This window comes from Dreissena polymorpha, chromosome 1, assembly GCF_020536995.1.
Source record: "Dreissena polymorpha isolate Duluth1 chromosome 1, UMN_Dpol_1.0, whole genome shotgun sequence".
Classification (NCBI taxonomy): Eukaryota; Metazoa; Mollusca; class Bivalvia; order Myida; family Dreissenidae; genus Dreissena; species Dreissena polymorpha.
In genome coordinates, this window is record NC_068355.1 from 100,408,284 (window position 1) to 100,430,060 (window position 21,777).

Below are 21,777 nucleotides of genomic sequence, written 5' to 3' on the forward strand. Positions count from 1 at the left end.
GGCAGATGACCCCTATTTATTTTCAGGTCACTAGGTCAAAGGTCAAGGTCACAGTGACAAAAAACGTATTCACACAATGGCTGCCACTACAACTGACAGCCCATATGGGGGGCATGCATGTTTTACAAACAGCCCTTGTTTTTAAATCATTTTTCGAAAATGAATTAAATCATTTTTCACATGTTTGATCATCTTAATGCTTATCAAATGATAGAAGCGGATATATCCATCTTCATCTTTGCAGCTGAGTGATAGCGATATAAAGCAACGTTAAACGACTTCAAAATAGTAAAAAAAATGAGCATCTTTGCCTGGGAGCGTAGATAAAATATTACCAACAAATGCCTGCATTGAGAATATTTTTTAAAGACAAATCTATGCACTTTCTGTTGAAAGTGCATTCAAAAACATTTGAAGAAAGGCGAATAACGACCCTTACCGCCCCTTGTCCTTTGTTGCAGGTAGCCTCTTCAAACAATGTTTTAGAATATATATTTACAGAGTTTGAAAACATTCACCTTAACAAGTTAATCAAATGATGAAGTATCAATTGATGCATCCACACCTACAATAATGGACGGCTTAACGAAAGAACTCTATGTTCTTTTTAGTGCTTTATCCAATCTAAACAAATAGGGCAGTTTCGTTCTTAAATGTGACTTTGATTTATCAGGTCTTACACAAGCAGCTTGGTATCTTACAGTACACAGATCTGTGACTTTGCCAGAGTGATTGTACTTTCTTATATGTAGGTTTACACCGACGTCAATATAGGATACAAGATACTCGTATGTCGAAGATTGATTTTATCTATTCCAGACAGCGCATATTGGTTGATTTCAATATGGATGTCCATCTTGACCCAATACATGTATAGTTTTTCACCAATTATGTCTTCTATTTAGGGATTTGAAGGATGTATGATCGTTTCCACTTTTTTGTACTTTATTTAATTTTCGATAAAGGTAGAACAAATGGTTGCAAAGATGCATAAGCTAGCTACAAAGATCTTTGTGGTAACATAATAAATATTGTGTTACTATTTACCGGGGTAGTTTACTGTCAGACAAGCACAATCAATACAAGCATAAACGTTTTCAATTCATGTTTTTTTAAAAAGGTATCTTTTATACACCAATTAGTGTTAATGAACAAATATATTGACATATTGTGAATAAAAAATATGCTTTTTCAATATTTTAGAATTAAAAAATTGCATAGGAATTAATGCACACAATTCATATTTGTCAGCAAGGCTGTGATCGTTGCGTTTTCGTTTGTTCGACATCATGTTTAGATATGATTTAACTGTGATGCAGTTGTGTAGGTTTATACGATGCGTATCCTTGGAGATTTATGAGATTCTTTGCTGGATAATTAGCTATCCAATTAACTGGAATATGCCATATTTCCTATCAGAATATGCGGAGTTTTTACAATGGGAAGAGATGCAAATGGTTTGGTGTTTTTAATTTCTATTCAATTAAACTGATTGTTTGATTATGCGATATTCAATTAAGTGGAATCTACTGTATTCATTATATGCGCCTATATGAACACCACCGCCTTTAGCCAACCAGTGGGCGGAGTCTAAACCACGTAGGTGCGTAAGACGTCAATCGTCAACTCGTCGAAGTGAGTTGTTTCCTGCGCTCTGCACTTCCCCTCAATCAATAACGTTTGGTTTCATTTTAAACCCCTTTAATACCTATGAAGTTATACAATGGAAAACAAGTTTCTGTCGTTGCATTTTTTCTGTAAAAACCCTCTACAATTGGAAGTATCATTTGAATCCCTTAAAAACTTATGGGTTATTCTTCGAACAAGCAAACCTGAATGCACACGCACTTAGGTTAGAGGGGACGTACAGACAGCCTTTCGGACGGATGATGTGATCACTATATTCCTCCCTTCGTGACAATGAAAATGTAAAACAGCAAAAACATCATTTTGTATTTAAGTAGGAGAAAGTCTACGACATAAAATTGTGGAAAAACGGCTATGGAGAAAACATAGAGTGGATGGTTGAACCAATTACAGAGACCAAATATCTAGATCTTTCAGCCTCGGCGCAACAGAAGAGAGGGAGATAGTCCCACTGTTAGACAGTTGACATGAAACTGTCTACTGTGTCTGCACGCACAACGCTTTCTTCAAGATTGTTCCACAATATTATTGTCTTAGGGAAAAAAGGGTTTTTATATAGTGGAGTTTTGCAATTGGTTGGTATAAAACTCGAGTATGTTGATGTTTGTAGCAGGTTGGTCATTAACTTCGGTTCATATATATGTAAATGATCAACACAGAAGGTCTAATACGAACGACTTAAACACAAACTGTCTAAAATATAACATAGTGCTAAAATTGTAAACTTGTTGGCAAGATTCATCAACACAGCTATTAGTTGAGAAATTTGACAAATGTTGATCAAAGCATAATGTCACTGGCATTAGTGTATTATATAATGGCGACTGTAAATTCTAAGTACACTAACTGCTATGCAATACATTTTACACTAGTTTTATTTTTATATAATTCATACAAATCCGCTAATGAAAGCAACACAATTAACTCAGGTGAATGAAATGTATGTATGACTCTAACATGACACACAGCATGTTTCCTATAATTAACCAGGGGGATAAAGTAAGGTTTATTCTGTAAAAATTATGGGCAGAGCAAATGTTTTGAAAATAGTTCTAAAGATTTTCGGGCAGCTGTACAGTAAACAACTGCACGTTCTTAAATGCACTGTATCATATTAAGTACAAACTTACCGTTTCTAAAACAATCGCAAATACATCGCTTATTAAATAACAGCTTTAATCTGCCAAACACAAGTTATCATACAAGTCTTAAGTAATTTTATTAATTTAAGGACTTTCTTTTGGTGTTTCAAGGGGAGCTGTCTGAACACAGCCCTGACGAACAATTTGTGGTAGTGCGTTGACACTTATTGCCTGTTTTAAATTGGATATAACATCCTGCCCTAATGAAGCTAAAGATTTCTCTCCTGGAAATAAAGCAGTCTGTACTTTACACACAACACTGGTCTTGTACAAGCTGACCACATGTTTCTGATAGTGCTGAGGGTTCACAAGAATGGTGGCAAGATTGAGTGTCTCCCTAGTAACAGTAGCTGCCTCACTTTGAGATAGGAATGCTAATATGACGTCATGAATTGACTGTTTTAGGTCACTGACTTCTGTGGACAGGCTTTCCTGTAAATAAATGTACATTTACAATTTGTTTAAACTGGGCAACTTTGAGAAACACACAACAGTGAACACTTTCACATTTATATTTGGACAATATTTGCTCATATAAATGGAATGTAACAAAAAATAAATATGGGCTCTCTTTGTAGTGACAGCCATTGTGTGAATATGTTTTTGTCACTGTGACCTTGACCTTTGACCTAGTGACCTCAAAATCAATAGGGGTCATCTGCGAGTCATGATCAATGTACTTATGAAGTTTCATGATCCTAGCCATAAGCATTCTTGAGTTATCATCCGGAAACCATTTTACTATTTCTGGTCACCGTGACCTTGACCTTTTACCTAGTGACCTGAAAATCAATAGGGATCATCTGCGAGTCATGATAAATCTACCTATCAAGTTTCATGATCCTAGGCATAAGCGTTCTTCAGTAATCATCCTACAACCATTTTACTATTTTGGGTCACCGTGACCGTGACCTTTGACCTAGTGACCTGAAAATCAATAGGGGTCATCTGCGAGTCATGATCAATGTTATTGTACATATGAAGTTTCATGATTCTAGGCATAAGCGTTCTTGAGTTATCATCCGGAAACAATTTTACTATTTCGGGTCACCATGACCTTAACCTTTGACCTAGTGACCTCAAAATCAATAGGGGTCATCTGCGAGTCATGATTAATGTACCTATGAAGTTTCATGATCGTAGCCATTAGCGTTCTTGAGTAATCATCTGGAAACCATTTTACTATTTCGGGTCACCGTGACCTTGACCTTTGATATAGTGACCTGAAAATCAATAGGGGTCAACTGCGAGTCATGATCAATCTACCTATCAAGTTTCATGATCCTAGGCATAAGCGTTCTTGAGTTATCATCCGGAAACCATTTTACTATTTCGGGTCACCTTGACCTTTGACCTAGTGACCTGAAAATCAATAGGGGTCATCTGCGAGTCATGATCAATGTACCTATGAAGTTTCATGATCCTAGGCCTAAGCGTTCTTGAGTTATCATCCGGAAACCATTTTAATATTTGGGGTCACCGTGACCTTTGACCTAGTGACCTGAAAATCAATAGGGGTCATCTGCCAGTCATTATCAATCTACCTATGAAGTTTCATGATCCTAGGCATAAGCGTTCTTGAGTTATCATCTGAAAACCATTTTACTATTTCGGGTCACCGTGACCTTTACCTTTGACCTAGTGACCTGAAAATCAATGGGGTTCATCTGCGAGTCATGATCAATCTACCTATTAAGTTTCATTATCCTAGGCATAAGCGTTCTTGAGTTATCATCCGAAAACCATTTTACAATTTCAGGTCAGTGTGACCTTGACCTTTGACCTAGTGACCTCAAAATCAATAGGGGTCATCTGCGAGTCATGATCAATGTACCTATGAAGTTTCATGATCCTAGGCCTAAGCGTTCTTGAGTTATCATCCGGAAACCATCTGGTGGACGGACATACGGACATACCGACATATGGACCGACATGAGCAAAACAATATACCCCCTATTCTTCCAAGGGGGGCATAAATATTATGTAGCCCAGAGAAAATTCATTTAGATCAACTAACTTGTAAACCGTTTGATGTATATTGTTAAAATGTTATGTAATGAATGTTACCATATTATTGTCCATCTGTCCTAGGCACTGGCTTATTGAAGAACTAACTGCCTAAAACACAAGAATAACATCATTCAATGATTGTTACTTTTAGGAACCTTCCACATTAAACCTACATCATCAACCCGCCCCTCTATAATTGACCATTAAAATGTAATGGGGATAATATCATATCCCAGTTAATTGTGGTCACCAGAGTCATCAAAAGTGTTATACACGAGAACAAGGCTATCATCATACATGACATTTTTTAATTTTAGTTCTTAATAATTTGAATGCTGTATGTTTTCCTTTTCAGATGAATTGTTTGTTATTTTTATTTTTTTTCCGCAATTGTCTACATTATTCCAGACATATTGAGGCAGTCAGAAAACCATTACAAACGTTTGTATGGCTAGCTGGTTTACCAGTACTTAGTGCACATACTTATTCCATTTACTGAAAACTGCCTTACTTGAATAACAGTTAGGGGAAAATGGCCATAGAAAGGATTCCATGGCAAATCACCATACAAGTTAAGTGGCCAGGCCTGAGATCCAAACAGAAATCCTCTTTTTGTAGTCTAGCGCTCAACTTACTGAGCTGACCGGCAAACAGACAATATTTTTCATGAAGAACGCGATACTCACATCCGAGGCATTTTTAAAACAAGCAAATTTGTTGAATTGATATCCCCCGCCTATATACTTCTGGACACAAAAGTATTATATTTGACACTAAAAAAGCATTTTTTTGAAGATACAAAGGGCCATAACTCTGTTATTATCAGATGGTGTACAATGCCATTTGGCGTGCATCATCCTATTATCAATATATATACTCATACCAAGTTTCAATGAAATCTGCAAAAGCACTGCCAAGATATGGCTCTGGACACAAAAGTGACGGACAGCCGGACGGACAGCGCCAAAACAATATCCCTCCGCCTCTGGCAAGGGATATATACTTGTACCAAGTTTCAATTAAATCTGCCAAAGCAATTCCAAGATATGGCTCCGGACACAAAAGTGCCTATAGTAAAAAGCATTTTTTCAAGATACAAAGGGCCATAACTCTGTTTTTAACAGATGGTATACAATGCCATTTGGCGTGCATCATCCTCTTATGCATATATATACTCAAACCAAGTTTCAATGAAATCCGCCAAAGCACTTCCAAGATATGGCTCCAGACACAAAAGTGCCTATAGTAAAAAGCATTTTTTCAAGATACAAAGGGCCATAACTCTGTTTTTAACAGATGGTGTACAATGCCATTTGGCGTGCATCATCCTCTTATGCTATATATACTCATACCAAGTTTCAATGAAATCCGCCAAAGCACTTCCAAGATATGGCTCTGGACACAAAAGTGCCGGCCGGCCGGACAGACGGACGGACGGACAACGCCAAAACAATATCCCTCCGCCTCTGGCGGGGGATAAAAAGACAGTCAATTGCATATTCAATAACAACATTTTGTTCTTGGTTTAATGTAGAATGTTTTAAATAGATAAATAAATGTAAAATCTCAACTTATTTTTGAAGTTTTCAACATATAAATGCAAAAAGCTAAACAACGAACATTTGATGTTAGACAACAACAACTGACACACAGCAGACAACTATCACAAAGCTGTGCTTACCATCAGGACTCTGATCTCGTCCCAGTAGGAGTTTACCTCCCCTTTATCAAACAACCTCTCCTCGAAAACCTGAAACAGATTATAGCTACAAACAGCAAAAGCAAACAGTTGACATTTTCAGAGATTACACCCAACAATCACTTGAGAATAATGGTCAATGGCAGACAGCGGTCAGTCTGGACTCCCCCCTGGACGTCTTTTGTGCATGATGTGCTTTGTTTTTTTAAATAAAGAATGAATGAATGTTTGTGTTTTGTATGAGGTTGTTTGAATAAAAATGCTGTTTGTGTGATGTTTGCATAGGAATAAATTTCTACACGATTTTAGCGTCTTTTAATTTGAATGAGAACAATACAGTTACATAGTACTTTCAGTTTATGACAGCAAATCCGCTTTTTATTATTGTTCGGATGTGATGTTAAGGACAAGTGAAAACCTTTTATTACTGAACAAATGAGATGCATGTGAAAATAATCATACTATTATTGATAAAGTCATAGATTTAGTTTAAAAATATGAAATTAAATCAATTAATAAGATATTATGTATTATTCAACATAAGTCGTGTTTTTATGCTAAGTTATCGGCAATGAGTGTTTGTTTTACACTGCTTTCAAACGACTGGGTGGGGTAAAGGTATGGCAATAATAACAGCTGACCAACCCTCTAAAAAGTGGTGATCCGAAAACAGGGGTCACTTGTGGACAACAGTCACTTTACTTCACTGACCGCTTTTCTTAGTTTTGAATGTGTCTGCAAGCTACCTTCAAAAAAAATATCCCCATCCAAACTTAATCCATTGAGAAACAAGTGATGTGTTTGTCAGAAACACAATGCCCACTAATGCGCCACTTTTTTTTTACATTTGTCTTTGAAGGATGACCTTAACCTTTCACCACTCAAAATGTGCAGCTCCATGAGATACAAATTCATGCCAAATATCAAGATGCTATCATCAATATTGCAAAAGTTTTGACCAAGGTTAAAGTTTTGTGACACATACCATGACAGACACATACAATGACAGCCAGACAGACCAAATACAATATACCCCCATCATTCGATCCAGGGGCATAAAAACTATTTTTAGTAACTGAAACCTTGAATTAACTGGCCTGAAACAATGTCACCCCAAGCTACTTAAAGCAGACTTGCTGTAACCAAAGTTTCATCAAGGTTGGTTGATAAAAAATGATTAGATCTGGTCATCCCAAAATTGTTCTTATGTTGGACTGCGCATTCAAGCACTCTGTTCAGGAGCTTTGTTACCTTATGAGATGCCCGAGCTGTGCAAGACTTTACAGCTACAGGGAAGCTCCTGACCAGATTGCAGAAATGTGCAGGCTGCTCTGGGGCACTGCTTGCCACATATGGTATTAGACCCACTTTTTTCATGACCATGCTCATTTGTCTTAATTCCTGAGGCTGCTGTACCTGATTCTGTGTTTTGATCTGACACACCACAGACAGGAGAGCGTGTACAAACTCCAGTTGTCTTCCCCTGGCCCTTGCTTCATCCTGCCAGCACTGCAGTAACATCTGCTCTGCAGCCACAGGCTGTACTGAGACTGGAACAGGTTTGACACTAATGCAATGCAGCATGAACAAACATGCAATAAAAGTAACAAGAGGGCCAAGCTGGAACTAGATTGTTCCCCTGAAATTAGGCATGGTCTATTGTGAACTCATAAGCCTGATCTGAAAAAAAGTTATTAGAAGACCACCAAAGGATGTCAAACAAAATATTAAATGCCTGACCGTTGAAGTTACTGAGAAGAGGAGAAGGTTAAATTCAAGGCAATAGACATCAGGGCTTACTACAATTAATTAGCTGTTAATAGGTGGAGTTTACCTGAAAGAGCACCAGATGATGTCATATCTGCAATGCCTGCAGTGGTTTCCCTTACATTGAGGTCCTCTGCTTGTAGCAAGTCAAGTGTACACTTGAACACATCACACACCAACTGGAAATCTGCAATCAAATAGACACGATAATTTTTGCAAAAATATTCATACACATTTGAATTGTAAGGATTAATTGCTTAAAGTAACGAAATATGTATGAAAATTACTTTGCTGATAAAGATTCGAACAGCAACTAAATACAACCAAGAGATGTGTTTTTCTGAAACACAATGCGCCCTATTGCGCCGCTCTGAAATAAAATTTCAATATATCATTTGGCTGGTTGAGATATTATCTCCCTTTAAAAACTTATTACTTCCCTTGGATTGTATTTTTTACTTTTTACCTTGAAGGATGACTTTGACCTTGACCATTCACCACTCAAAATGTGCAGCGTTATGAGATACACATGCATGCCAAATATCAAGTTGCTATATTCAATATTGCAAAAGGAAGTATACGCCAATAACCAATCAAAACAAAAATTTATGACTCAAAGATCATAAGACAATACCACTATATGAACAAGACCTCTTGGTAAAGAAGGTGCCACCATTACTTCACTGACCAGCATGCCTCAGTAAATGTTTGGCCACGCATCTCAGTGACTGAGCACAGCTGAACAGGATATCAGTGTCTGTGTCCAGGCAGGAGGTATACCCTTGCATCATATCCACCCACTTCCTGGTAACGTCTCTAGCCCTCGCACTCTCCATACCCTTGCAGAACAGTGCACTTAACAGCGCCCCTGTGTAACCCAGAAGGGCTGCCAGCACTTTGTCATTGCTACAATGGATTGGATTGAATATAAATAGTGCAGATGTATTACATAGTAAATCTTGTAAATCATTTTATATGAGCTCTCAAAAGAAAGCAGGCTGATATATTTTTTGCCCAGGCAATGACTGTAAAGTCAAATTACAGCACAATATCTCAAGCGAATGTAATGTTATTTATTGAAAACATTTTTTATATTTTTAGTGACGGGGAGTTTATGCTGAAGTAACAGTTGACTGAATTAAAATCTAAAATGCTATCAGAAAGACCTTTTTTTGGAATAAGTACAAATAAATGAAACAAGAAGTGGTGAAATATTGCAAACTATCCTTTATCATTGATAAATTGGAAATATGTATGAATACAGCTTGGTAATTTGCGAGCAAACAAATGCCCGGATTTTAACCCTTTGAGCGCTGGAACCGGATTTTGAAGGCCTTTGCAAACAGTTTGGATCCAGATGACGTGGCGTCTCATCAGGATCCAAACTGTTTGCTATTCTGATAGTATTCTTTGAAAAAAGTTGAAGAAAATGCTGATTTTAGAAATTTAGCAGAAGACATTTTAGCAGAAGACAAATTTCCCAGCATGCCCGGATTTTAATTAGCTTTATCATTACATCATTACTATTTAGGAGACTGAACGAATTTTTCATACGGAAGTTAAGGTCAAAGTTTTATCTTTGTTTTTTGTGTTATGTTTGTTACTATTCATTATACTGTTACTATCGCTTATTTTCATTTAAGCAGATAAGAACACTTTGTTGTTGTTGTTGTTATATTTAACAACTTCGTTACATACACAAAATATTACATGCACGCTGTATTTTGGAGCTCATGTTCTGAAGTTTCTTAATCCATATTCAAATTATTCAATTAATTCAAATAATATGCACCATAATGTGCAGAAGTAAAATCAAAATACTGTAATTTGACCCCCACCCCACTCTTACTGCCCAAAGTCGCAAGGTAAATGTTAGCTGTCACAAAGTTAAATGATATTGCAGCCCTTAAAAATCGACAGTTTTCTGCGAAAAACAATATAATTATCTATCCGTTACTTAAAGTAACGTACCCCATTTATAAAATCATCGAAAAAGTATGTTATCTCAAAATCAACTAGAAATGGCGCGGCAGAGGCCGACGCGTATCCCCACGCCGAATGTTTGACCTAGGTGTGCCCCAGGGTTGGTAATGGGGCCATGCATAGCTGAGATTGACCGTATTGTCATAAGAGAAGTTCATCATCAATTAGAAGTGAATTGGTGTAGAAATGAAGAAGTTATAGTAAAAGGCAATTTTGGGTGGGTGTGACATATGTGGGCAGGGCGCCCCAGGGTTGGTAATTGTGCCATGCATAGTTGAGATTGACCATATTGTCATAAGAGAAGTTCAGTATCAATTTGAAGTGAATCGGTGTAGAAAAGAAGAAATTATAGTAAATGGCAATTTTGGGTGGGTGTGGTCTATGTGGGCGGGGCCCCAGGGTTGGTAATGGGGCCATGCATAGTTGAGATTGACCGTATTGTCATAAGAGAGGTTCAGTATCAATTTGAAGTGAATCGGTGTAGAAATGAAGAAATTATAGTAAAAGGCAATTTTGGGTGGGTGTGGTCTATGTGGGCGGGGCGCCCCAGGGTTGGTAATGGGGCCATGCATAGTTGAGATTGACTGTATAGTCATAAGAGAAGTTCAATATCAATTGAAGTGAATCGGTGTAGAAATGAAGAAATTATAGTAAAGGCAATTTTGGGTGGGTGTGGTCTATGTGGGCGGGGCCCCAGGGTTGGTTATGGGGCCATGCATAGTTGAGATTGACCCTAATGTCATAAGAGAAGTTCAGTATCAATTTGAAGTGAATCCGTGTAGAAATGAAAAAATTATAGTAAATGGAATTTTTTGATGGGTGTGGCCTATGTGGGCGGGCGCCCCAGGGTTGGGATTGGGGCCATGCATAGTTGAGATTGACCCTAATGTCATAACAAAAGTTCAGTATCAATTTGAAGTGAATCCGTGTAGAAATGAAAAAATTATAGTAAATGGAAATTTTTGGTGGGTGTGGCCTATGTGGGCGGGGCGCCCCAGGGTTGGGAATGGGGCCATGCATGGTTGAGATTGACCGTATTGTTATAAGAGAGGTCCAGTATCAATTTGAAGTGAATCGGTGTAGAAATAAAGAAGTAAATGTAAAATAACCTAAAAAAATGAGTGATAATTTCTGACGCGGCCCCACCCCAACCGCTATAACTTTTGACCCAGGGGTCAGATCAAAATTCCAAATAGTGCAGGGTCGCACATATGCTCATAGCTACCATGTGTGTAAGTTTCAAGGTTCTAGTGCTTTTAGTGTAGGAGGAGATAGTGGCCAGGACGGACGGACAGACAGACAGACAGACAGACAGACGGACGGACGGACGGACGGCGGAGATAACCACAATATCCCCACCTTTTTTTCAAAAAGCGTGGGGATAAATATGACAAGATTCACTTTGTAAAGAACACATAACTGGGGATGCGAAAGGTTAGCAAACAATGTTAGGACCATATTGATTTCAATTATGGTATAAATCAAGCAAGTTGTTGAACTATGAAAATTTAATCAAAATCTTGCTCCCATTCACACTTTTAGAGGAATTGTTATCAGATATTGTCATTTTTTTAAAATGTCATAAGAAATGATTACTTACATTTTTTTTTAAATAGACTTAAAAAAAAAATTAGAAGAAAAAAAGTTTAAAAATCACAGCCACTGCCTGTATGTGAATCTGTGTCATCATGATTGGTAAGCTAATAGGCTACCACTGTGCCAAGCAAACTATTATCTTTGGAAGCAAAACATAAAATCTCTAGCAAACAGAAAGGGTAATCATGTGATAGTCAAGATGGAGACATCCATGCAGAGACAGTTATTTTTTTGCCGTTGTATACCTTTTATTACCTTTGTTAAATTTTTAAATAAAGTTGAGATATATAGCAAATATTAATATGAAATAAACGCTTGTAAATTTCTTGCTGATATGGCTGGAAAGTGAGCCGTATTAAAAAAATTAATACAAGTAATAAAGGGTATAAAACGTCCAAAAATACCTGCGACAGCATAGACATCAGCATAATGACTATCCCTGTTTACCGCCTCTTGTAAAAGTTAATTAGCATTTGCGAAAAAAAGGATTTTTTTAACGAAATAAATTTGTTTTATTTTTTAAGAGCTTTTTTTTTCCACTAAAAATTGTCTTCCGAAAATTCACAATAAATGGTTTTAGAAAAATTCTCAGAAACAATTTTTTTTTTTAAGTTTCTTTGTGAAAAATTGTAAGAATTAGAAAATTCAATCTTTATAATCTTATCAATTTTGTCTTCCGAAAATACTACTACATCCGGGCATTTGTTTACACTTAACCAACAAGACGTCTTTTCGATTTGCGGTTTACAATAGTCAATTAACTACAGCAAATAGACTAAAAAATAAGGTAGCTAAATTAACAGACCAAGCAAAATAAAAAGAAGTTTTCTTTTAATAAACTCTCAAGATAAATTTCTAAAATTGCCATGAAACATTACCCAGTGAAATCAGCTATTTTGTCAATGCAGGAGAGCAGCTGATCACCGACCATATCGGGGGAAGATGAACTTGGAACTGGCAGTAGGGTCAGCAACCTGTGTAAGCATTATATCACTCAAAAGGCAATATATTTATTCGATTGTTTACATTCATGCAAGCATATATAACATTATTTTAATATAAACAACACAAACTAATCTGGGTAAATGATGCATGCTTTGCTGCTCAATTAAATATGAAAGGTTCATTAACTTACTTAATAAAATATGGAATTAGATGACAATAAATGTCACATCCTATCTGTATCAGAACTGGTACCTAAATAAGAGCTCCATGCAGACTTCATGAGATTCTGTCACCACCATCCGACCCAGAGCAGCATACATTTTGTCATCACAGGCTACCAAAACCCTCTCCCCACATCCCTTCATGTCTCCCTCCTGGCCATCCAAAGACCCAAACATCCCAAGCAATTGCTCCAGAGCTGTCTGCCGCACTTCATACATGCTGGACTTCAGAAAAACAACAACAACATCTTTGTGATTGCTATAATTTTTGGCATTATGATCTTCATTACCATGTGATGTATGACTGGTACTAATCTTGTTCATCACAGAGTGTTTCATGTAAAGCCTACATACGGTCGACTGGAAAGCCCATAGGCCTGGAGAACCTTTGTCATAGAAACCGTTTCCCCCGGTGACAGCCTCCACAAACAGTGTCCTCATGAGACATGTCTGGAGATGGTTCTGGTAGCTATAGAAATGAAGAATGGATGATGTCACTTCCAGGGCTTCTTTCCTTGTCAGCAGACAACTGTTCTGTCTAAGAGAAAACTATTCAATTTAATTTAGTTTCTTGTGCAAAACGTAGTCTAACCTGGTACCAGAAAACCTTTTCATTCACTAAGACATAGAGATGTTAAACTAGCTGACAAACCATGCAGAAAGAAGTCCTGATTCTTACCACAGCATACTCACATTAAGTTCTCATTTCATAGCTAAAGCCTAACTTCGGGCTGCATTACTGTCAGCATTGGCTAATCAGGGAAGACACTTTCCACTTAAAATGAATTTTTGTTCAAGGAAGACATGGTTGTATTCGATTACATGCTAATGTCGGACAAAACTTTAAGCACACGCATAAAGCAGTTTTGCCAGAGATCTGCTTGTTCGGAATATCATCAGTTTAAGTCCAATCAGACAGATCCTGTCATTCTGATTTATGGCCATTTAACCACAGCGGGGGTTGTTTCCTATAATACATAGAACTCCTAATCCCTGTTAAATGCTCATAACCCATCACATTCTGGAAAACCACTATTGTACGTTGTACATGAGTTTGTGTTGATTGTGTGGGTTTACCAATCCATAAAGATCCCAACAATAGATTATTCCCCATGTTTATATGTTTTAAGCCTGAATTAGTGTAGGCATGAAATACAATAATACTCAATGAAATCCACGCAGACATCTTGTGTCTGTTTTGCAATCCAGACACTTTTGCTTTACACTTGAGATTATCTGTAAAACGCTATTGCAGTAAGGCTGTATCAATACTCTTAACTTCGTTTAGGTATAATAGTAATAAAAATAAGCACTAATTGTTAACACCCTTTACACACAGTGGGTTTATTGCTTCTTTGTGTGTTTTTTTAAAGAGCCACAGCAAATGGAAGACAACAAATGTAATTTTAAGATGACAAAATGTGTGTTATAATTGATTGACATGCATTAAACCAGCCCAGTAACTATCTCATGACAATGGACTAATTAATTGCCATGTGATAAACATATTATTTCAAACAAATTCAGGGCTATAGATAACTTTTGGGGTATATTGGGTAATGCACCCCCTGTTTTTGAAACAATAGTGTTTTTCAATAGAGTTTTAGCAAAAATTTTCACCCCCTACTTTTGAGCTTAATTGGGTTTTTCACCCCCGGTTTTTTAACTCAATTGGGTAATTTAGGGATTTACATATATAACATAATAAAAATCTACTAAGGTTACTATATTATTTATAAAAATGGAATTTAAAAAGGTATCTGTACATAACAATAAACAATTACTGAATTTCCGATCAAAGTTCATTCATTTTTGCGTTGAATAATATCAATAAGACCGAGTTCGTGCAAATCACTGCACAATTGATAAAGTTATGGCTGTTCAAAGCGATGCACCCCGTTTTCGGGTCATTTTGAGTTAATACCTTGAAAATGAAAGTAGAAATCAGAAAGGTCTAAAAATAATAACAATACTACCTCAAAGATTGATAACCGCTGGAAAGACTGCTTCTTTTCTTCATTGGATGACATATAGGTAGCACTATACAGTTTTTAGCCTTAGTGTCAAATTGGCAGGGGAGAAAATTCTAATAAATAGGGATACAATGAAACTGAGCAGCAATAATAATGTTTTACAAGTTTAAAGTATCAAATTTGAGTGGTGGTGGTTTGAAATGCATGCTTAGTGAATTCGAAAATGTGTCCAGTGCATAGCCAGTGTCTCTGCTGGGGTGCCAAGGTCATGAAATACGTACATGCTGGTTTCTAGCTCCGAAGGCTAATTTTGCATGAATTTAAAAGGTGCCTCCACTCAACTGAATTTCTGTGAAAAACCACGTGGATGACCCTAGGATTCTTGGTGTCTGTCAATTACTTGGTTAGTGATGCAGTAAAACATTAATTGTTTAATGAACTGGCATTTGCAGTTAAGTGGTAAATTTGTGTTGAAAATCACAGAATGGCCGCGAAAACAGGTGACATTCAGACCCCCAAATTGGCTGATTTTCCATGATAAAAATATAGAGTAAGTGGGTGCACCATGGCTGTCCATGTATTTTTTGGAAGACATACCCCAACAATACTGAAGATATGTTTTGTATGATTTCAAGTGTAAAGGTGTCAGCAGTGAGGACGGACAGTGCCCCCACCCCGGCAGCCAGTAGCCGATTTGTGAAAAACTGTAGTGTGCCCCCTATAAACTATGCGGTACATTTTTGTACGGAAAATAACCAGTCTAAAAAATACGCCCGGTGTTTGTAAGAATTGCGTTTCGTGACGCACGGTTTTTTACGGAAATAATGTTATTAAATTTGTATTTGCGTTTTTGTATGCTTTATTTTGAATTCAATTACGTTTTTGGTTATTTTAATTGTGTAATAACGCAAGTACGCTTGTTATCTATGGCCCTGCAAATTGGAAAATTATTGACACACATTCCCAAGATTTGTTTTTGTTGCCTCATTCAGAAATCCACTAATTTTAACATTTACAAAATAGTCATTTAAAAAAAACATGCCAACAATGAATTTTTTTTTGCAGTATTTAACATTATTTCTAAATGTAAAAGAAATTTGAAAGCGTGACAATGTAAAGGAATGGAAAATACATACTTAATATTGTTTTTGCTTCAGAAGAATATACACACTTTGTGGAACAAAAAGTACATATGATACAAATGTCTATGATTCTATTAGAAGAATTGAAATAGAACACACAAAAAACAAGCTTGTTTTCAACAAACACATATCTTTGCTCTTTCTGTGCAAAGCAAACTAAAGTTTTCAAAGCAAAAACAGCTTAATATAAAATCTGAGAATATTCAATCAAGCCTTCAATTGCATTATTCCACAATTCTTTGGTAATGTGGCAGTTATTTCAAAGCCATTTTCGTAGAGATTTTACAGCCCTACCTTGAGATGATCATGTGCATTCTGTGAGACCACCATCCTTGGATGAGGTCCTCAACACTGGACTTTATAGACGGTGTCAGCATTGGCACTGTCCGCATTATCTGATTCAACTGCGATGTAAATACAGAGGGGCTACTAAATTTGCATTTTAATCACATAGCGGTATAGGACAAGACAAAGTTTAAACTCCTGCTGAAGTGTTTTGAAAGGCTTAATTTCCCTTTATCACGTCACAAAACATTATTCACACGCTGGTTAATATCTTTGTGATTTCGGATTTAATTATTTCAATACAATTGATATTTTGTTACTTCAAGAATGTTCACATGGAGTTGTTATAGCTATATATAGAAAATTTCTCTGGCTCCTGACTACATGTTTTTTTTAACAAACCAGAATGATTTTCATAATAAGGTAAAAAGTTTTAAAAAGTTAAGGAATATCAGACAAAATTATGACTTCTTGATTGTTGACAAGGTTTTTCTTTATTCTGACCTTGTGACCTATTTTTACCAATTCCACCCAGTTATATTTTCAGCCGAGTTATCATAAGAACAACTGGTCCAACCATTTCATATAGATAAGGAAATAAATATGCCCTCTATAGGGTTCACCAGGTAAATGAAGACACACCATGGACATCCAATGAAAGACAAAATATGAAATATTTGCTCAGATATGCTAATAAAAAAGTTAGATAAACATCAACACGTATACCCTGATCATAAATGTGATTGAGACCTTTGCACAACAACACAAAATTATTTTGTTTGTCTGGCTATGAAAACAAATATGAAAAGCGTATGGAAAATAGTACCTGAAGAAGGGTCCCATGAATCTGGTTCTGTTTGAAAATATCACATGGAGAACATGGTAAGAGGGCCAGTAGGTCACTGATAACACTGGTCACATGATCCTTGTCAACCAATGGCTGAAGAGCTTTAGAAGCCATCTCTCGTGTCTTAAGTACAGGACTTGCATTGCACCTGATGGAGAAAATAGTTCCTATAAGATTTTTTTTACAATTTCACAGACACAGGTACTTGGACCTGAAGGACATTTTATGAGACTTAATTCTTAATCTGTGTACTTTACACTGGTATCATGTTAGCACATCAATTGCTTTGTAAGTTAAAGGTTGAAAAACAATAAGTTAATAAAAACAAATCTAGTAAAATGTTTATTTAAGTTATAATTATATTAATTAAAACTCTTTACACTTTAATCGTTTACTACATTAATATAATAGTTTCCTACATATTTAGAAATTTTGTGTTTGTTTGTGTACCTTATCACAAAGGGAATGAAAGCCCCGAGGTTTAGACTGGTGTCAGTTCCCTCCATGGCAGACGGGAAAAGTCTACCAAGCACCATCAAAATGGGAAACAGTCCAGGGTGCAGCTGATCAGTAATGTCTTCTGTCGCCATGGCAATTTCATCGAGCAGGAATTGGTAGAGGCTCGGATAGTTGTAGAAGAATGTACGACCAGTCTGGCTGATGAATATTGAATGTTTAAAATGATAAGAGTAGCTGCTATTTGGAACGAACTAAATAAAAGAAAATATATTTTAAATCACATGATCACATATATTCGTTAAATATCTTTAAATTAAGAATATGACCGACTGCCATACAAGGATGTATCAACCATAACACCTGAATGCACATAAATGGAAAAGATTTAACAATATCTAAATAAATGTTTCTATTGACATGCCTAATTTATTAAGTTAAGGCCACACTTTACACATATCAACATGTTTATTTATTTTTTACTCAGACTTTATTTGCAATACTGCAATTTTTTGCATGAAACAAATTTGCTTGTTTTGTTACCAATTTTTCCTGGATAAAGTGGACTCGTCTTTGCTCCTCTTCACTCCAAACACCCGAGTCATCATAGCCGTCATCAGCAAAGTGGCAGAATTACGCACCTACATGAAATATCACTGTCATGCTGGTTTACAGACATCAAAATAAATACATGATAAGACTATTGCCAAGCAATATATGTCCCTTACCGGCTCCACCATTGTCAGATTTTTTTTTATTGGTTTTTTTAATTTGTTTAGAATTTTTGACGTAGGAACAAAATGAAATGACGATCATAATGTCCATATTGCCATCTATCCATGTTTCAATTTTCATGAAAAAATATATGAAGAACTTTTAAAGTTATCGCAGGATCCAGAAAAGTGTGATGGACTGACAGACAGACAGACACACAGGGCCCAAACCATAAGTCCCCTCCGGTGAAACCGGTAGGGGACAATGAGGACCAAACAGTTCATATTATACTTGCTGAAAACTGTCAAACATGAATACTGATTCTGAATTACTGACTTCTCAGAAAAGAAGTGGCATGATCATGCTTATTGGCTTGTCAAAATTAAAGGTCTTGGTTAGTGAATGTCAATTAAGATCCTTATCAAGATATTTCACATATATAGAGTTATTGAGTAGATGCATGATAACCAGAAATTTCTTCATACAAAGAGTCATAATTCTGCTAAATTGCAGCTTGGTCAGTGACCTCAAATAAAGACCCCTGAAAACATGTGTGAAATATCCATTGAATACCCAAAGTAGAAACAGTAATTGGGATATGTTGCATGTTTACCATAAAAACAGCATTACAAATTAATGGATGCCGACTGGTTGATTAGATTAAATAAAACTCAGGTGAATAACTGAGCTAAACAATCTAGTCCAAAGCCATTATATTATATTGGTCATGTCCTGACCCACTCACTGTCCAGAGTGGAGACTTGAAGCCAAGTATTGCCACCTTGAGGCCATCAGCAACGTATGGGGCAACATCGTCTTTAAGTCTCGAGTCCTTGTACAGGGCACGCAGAATGTTCAGGGCATGAACCTGATAGGAAGGGATAATGAATGACAGAGTATCATATCCTGTGATTTACTTGCCAAAAAACTTTTTAATGTAATATACATGTATTTTGATAAATTTTAAGAGATATTGTCAGATTTGTTAATCTGCATTAAGTTTTGTGTGGACATGTGTCATACTGGAACAGTGAATCAAATAAAGAAAGTAAGAGCTATTGTTTAAAACATATGAGTTGTGTTCTGAGAAAACTGGGCATAATGCATGTGCGTAAAGTGTTGTGCAGACTGCTAATCAGGGACAACACTTTCCGCTTTTATGACATTTTTCGTTTAAATGAAGTCTCATCTTAGCAAAAATCCAATGTAGGTGGAAAGTGTCGTCCCTGATTAGCCTGTGTGAACTGCACAGGCTAATGTGGTATGACACTTAACGCACATGCATCATGCCCAGTTTTCTCAGAACAAGGCTCATATTATTGCAACTAAAACACATTTTATATAACTTGTTAAAATATGTACGCCTTACGTAAAGTGAACTGCTCATTAGCTCTTTTAAGGACATAACTCATAGAAAATAAGTAACAAATAATACATAATTAAGACACATTAAAAGAATTAAATTGAACTCATTTGCTAACTGTCCTATTTTCTTCTAAATAAGCCATACCTTTCCAATGCACATTTCCAGAGTGACAGTTGACTCATCCAATGCCAAGGCCAGTAACTCTTGCATTGTCTGCTTAAAGCATTGCCTCCCTGTAGAAGTGGGTTCAGTGGTCACCAGGGCCTACAAAACACAATAAGTATGTCTCAAATGATCACAAAATCATGCCTTAAGACTGTGTTAGCATTAACATATTTACATGTACTTGATAAAACCAGGGCGACTAAATGTTTGAAACAAATTGAGGAATGTTTTCCAAGTTTTGTTAAAAACAAAAATTCAGAATGACTTTTTCAAAAAGTACCAATATGGTACTTCAATTTCTAAGCTAAAGGAAGTTTTTTGTAGCTATATTAGCTTTTTAATATTACATAATTCAACATTGTTTTGCCATCATATTATGCATATCGCAACACAAATTAGTGTAAAGGCCATGGGTCTTAAAACGTAAATTTACGATAGTGGCATTTCATAACTTCAGAGTCAGACAATGCCACTGACATATATTTTCATAAATGCAATAATGTTTTTGCTCGATAATTTGCAACCATAACATTCCAGCCTGCATACAACAGCTTACCTGCACATAGAATGGCACCCCTGCACTCCTACGTGTGGCACAGAGTCGTGAGCCTGGGTCACCTGACTTGATATCCTTTAGTACGCTACACAGCCAGGCTCGGGGAAGCTGGTGCAGGGTAGGAATACCACTCCTAGGGAGAAAGAGAATCAAAACTGAAGTCATTAGGGCCCTGTTCTGGGAAAACTTGGCTTAACTCCCTTGCATAAAATGTTGTCAATGATAAGCCTATGCAGTCTGCTTTGCAGCATTTATCTGCCAACACTGGATTAAACAAGGGCTGTTTGTAAAACATGCATAAACAAGGGCTGTTTGTAAAACATGCATGCCCCCCATATGGGCTGTCAGTTGAAGTGTCAGCCATTGTGTGAATACGTTTTTTGTCACTGTGACCTTGACCTTTGACCTAATGTAAGTTATGATCCGGAAACCATTATACTATTTTGAGTCACTGTGACCTTGACCTTTGACTTAGTGACCAGAAAATCAAGAGGGGTCATCTGCCAGTCATGATCAATGTACCTATGAAGTTTCATGATTCTAGGCATAAGCATTCTAGAGTTATCATCGGGAAACCATTTTACTATTTCGAGTCACTGTGACCTTGACATTTGACCTTGTGACCTAACAAGTGCTGTCAGAGGACAGCGCGCTCGACTATTCCGAGTGCTTGACAGTATAACGTAAGACATCTATTAGATGATCTTTCAAAAATATTTTTTTTTTGGGGGGGGGGGGGTGGGTAGGGGGGAGGGGGGGTGCAGTGGGGGGGGGGGGGGGGGTGAGAGGGGGGTATAATGTGGGGTGTGGTAATTATTAGATGTTTAAAAAAAATGTGTGGGGGGGGGGGTGGGGGGTGTAGGGGGGAGTAAGAGGGGGGTTATAATGTGGGGTGTGGTAATTTATAAGATGTTTAAAAAAATTGTGGGGGGGGTGGGGGGGTAGGGGGGAGTAAGAGGGGGGGTTATAATGTGGGGTGTGGTAATTTATAAGATGTTTTAAAAAAAATTGGGGGGGGGGTGGGGGGTGAGAGGGGGGTATAATGTGGGGTGTGGTAATTTATTAGATGTTAAAAAAAATGTGGGGGGGGGGTAGGGGGGAGTAATAAATTTCAAAAATAAATTAAAAAAAATTGGGGGGGGAAGGGGGGGTTGCAGGGGGGTGAGAGGGGGTTATAATGTGGGGTGTGGTAATTTATTAGATGTTTAAAAACACAGAGCACCGCCTTGCGGGTGCAGACCCGCTCATCTATTTTCTTTTTAA

The 21,777-nt window shown here is 37.0% G+C and overlaps 1 protein-coding gene across 4 annotated transcripts in view; it reads right to left on the reverse strand.

Annotated features, from left to right (window-relative positions):
• Positions 1–1,939: 1,939 nt before the first annotated feature.
• Positions 1,940–21,777, reverse strand: part of LOC127842559 (thyroid adenoma-associated protein homolog) — an 82,456-nt gene continuing 62,618 nt past the window's right edge. For all 4 annotated transcript variants that reach the window (XM_052372122.1, XM_052372131.1, XM_052372136.1 and 1 more), the window contains 15 exons: positions 20,515–20,647; positions 19,938–20,057; positions 19,173–19,295; positions 18,257–18,354; positions 17,708–17,914; positions 17,237–17,405; positions 16,420–16,529; positions 13,042–13,548; positions 12,723–12,818; positions 8,954–9,171; positions 8,333–8,452; positions 7,915–8,048; positions 6,481–6,549; positions 4,857–4,907; positions 1,940–3,221 (listed from right to left, as the gene is read on the reverse strand). In XM_052372122.1, the coding sequence (XP_052228082.1) occupies positions 2,874–3,221; positions 4,857–4,907; positions 6,481–6,549; positions 7,915–8,048; positions 8,333–8,452; positions 8,954–9,171; positions 12,723–12,818; positions 13,042–13,548; positions 16,420–16,529; positions 17,237–17,405; positions 17,708–17,914; positions 18,257–18,354; positions 19,173–19,295; positions 19,938–20,057; positions 20,515–20,647 (2,503 nt within the window). In that variant the 3' untranslated portion in view covers positions 1,940–2,873. The remainder of the gene's footprint in view (positions 3,222–4,856; positions 4,908–6,480; positions 6,550–7,914; positions 8,049–8,332; positions 8,453–8,953; positions 9,172–12,722; positions 12,819–13,041; positions 13,549–16,419; positions 16,530–17,236; positions 17,406–17,707; positions 17,915–18,256; positions 18,355–19,172; positions 19,296–19,937; positions 20,058–20,514; positions 20,648–21,777) is intronic.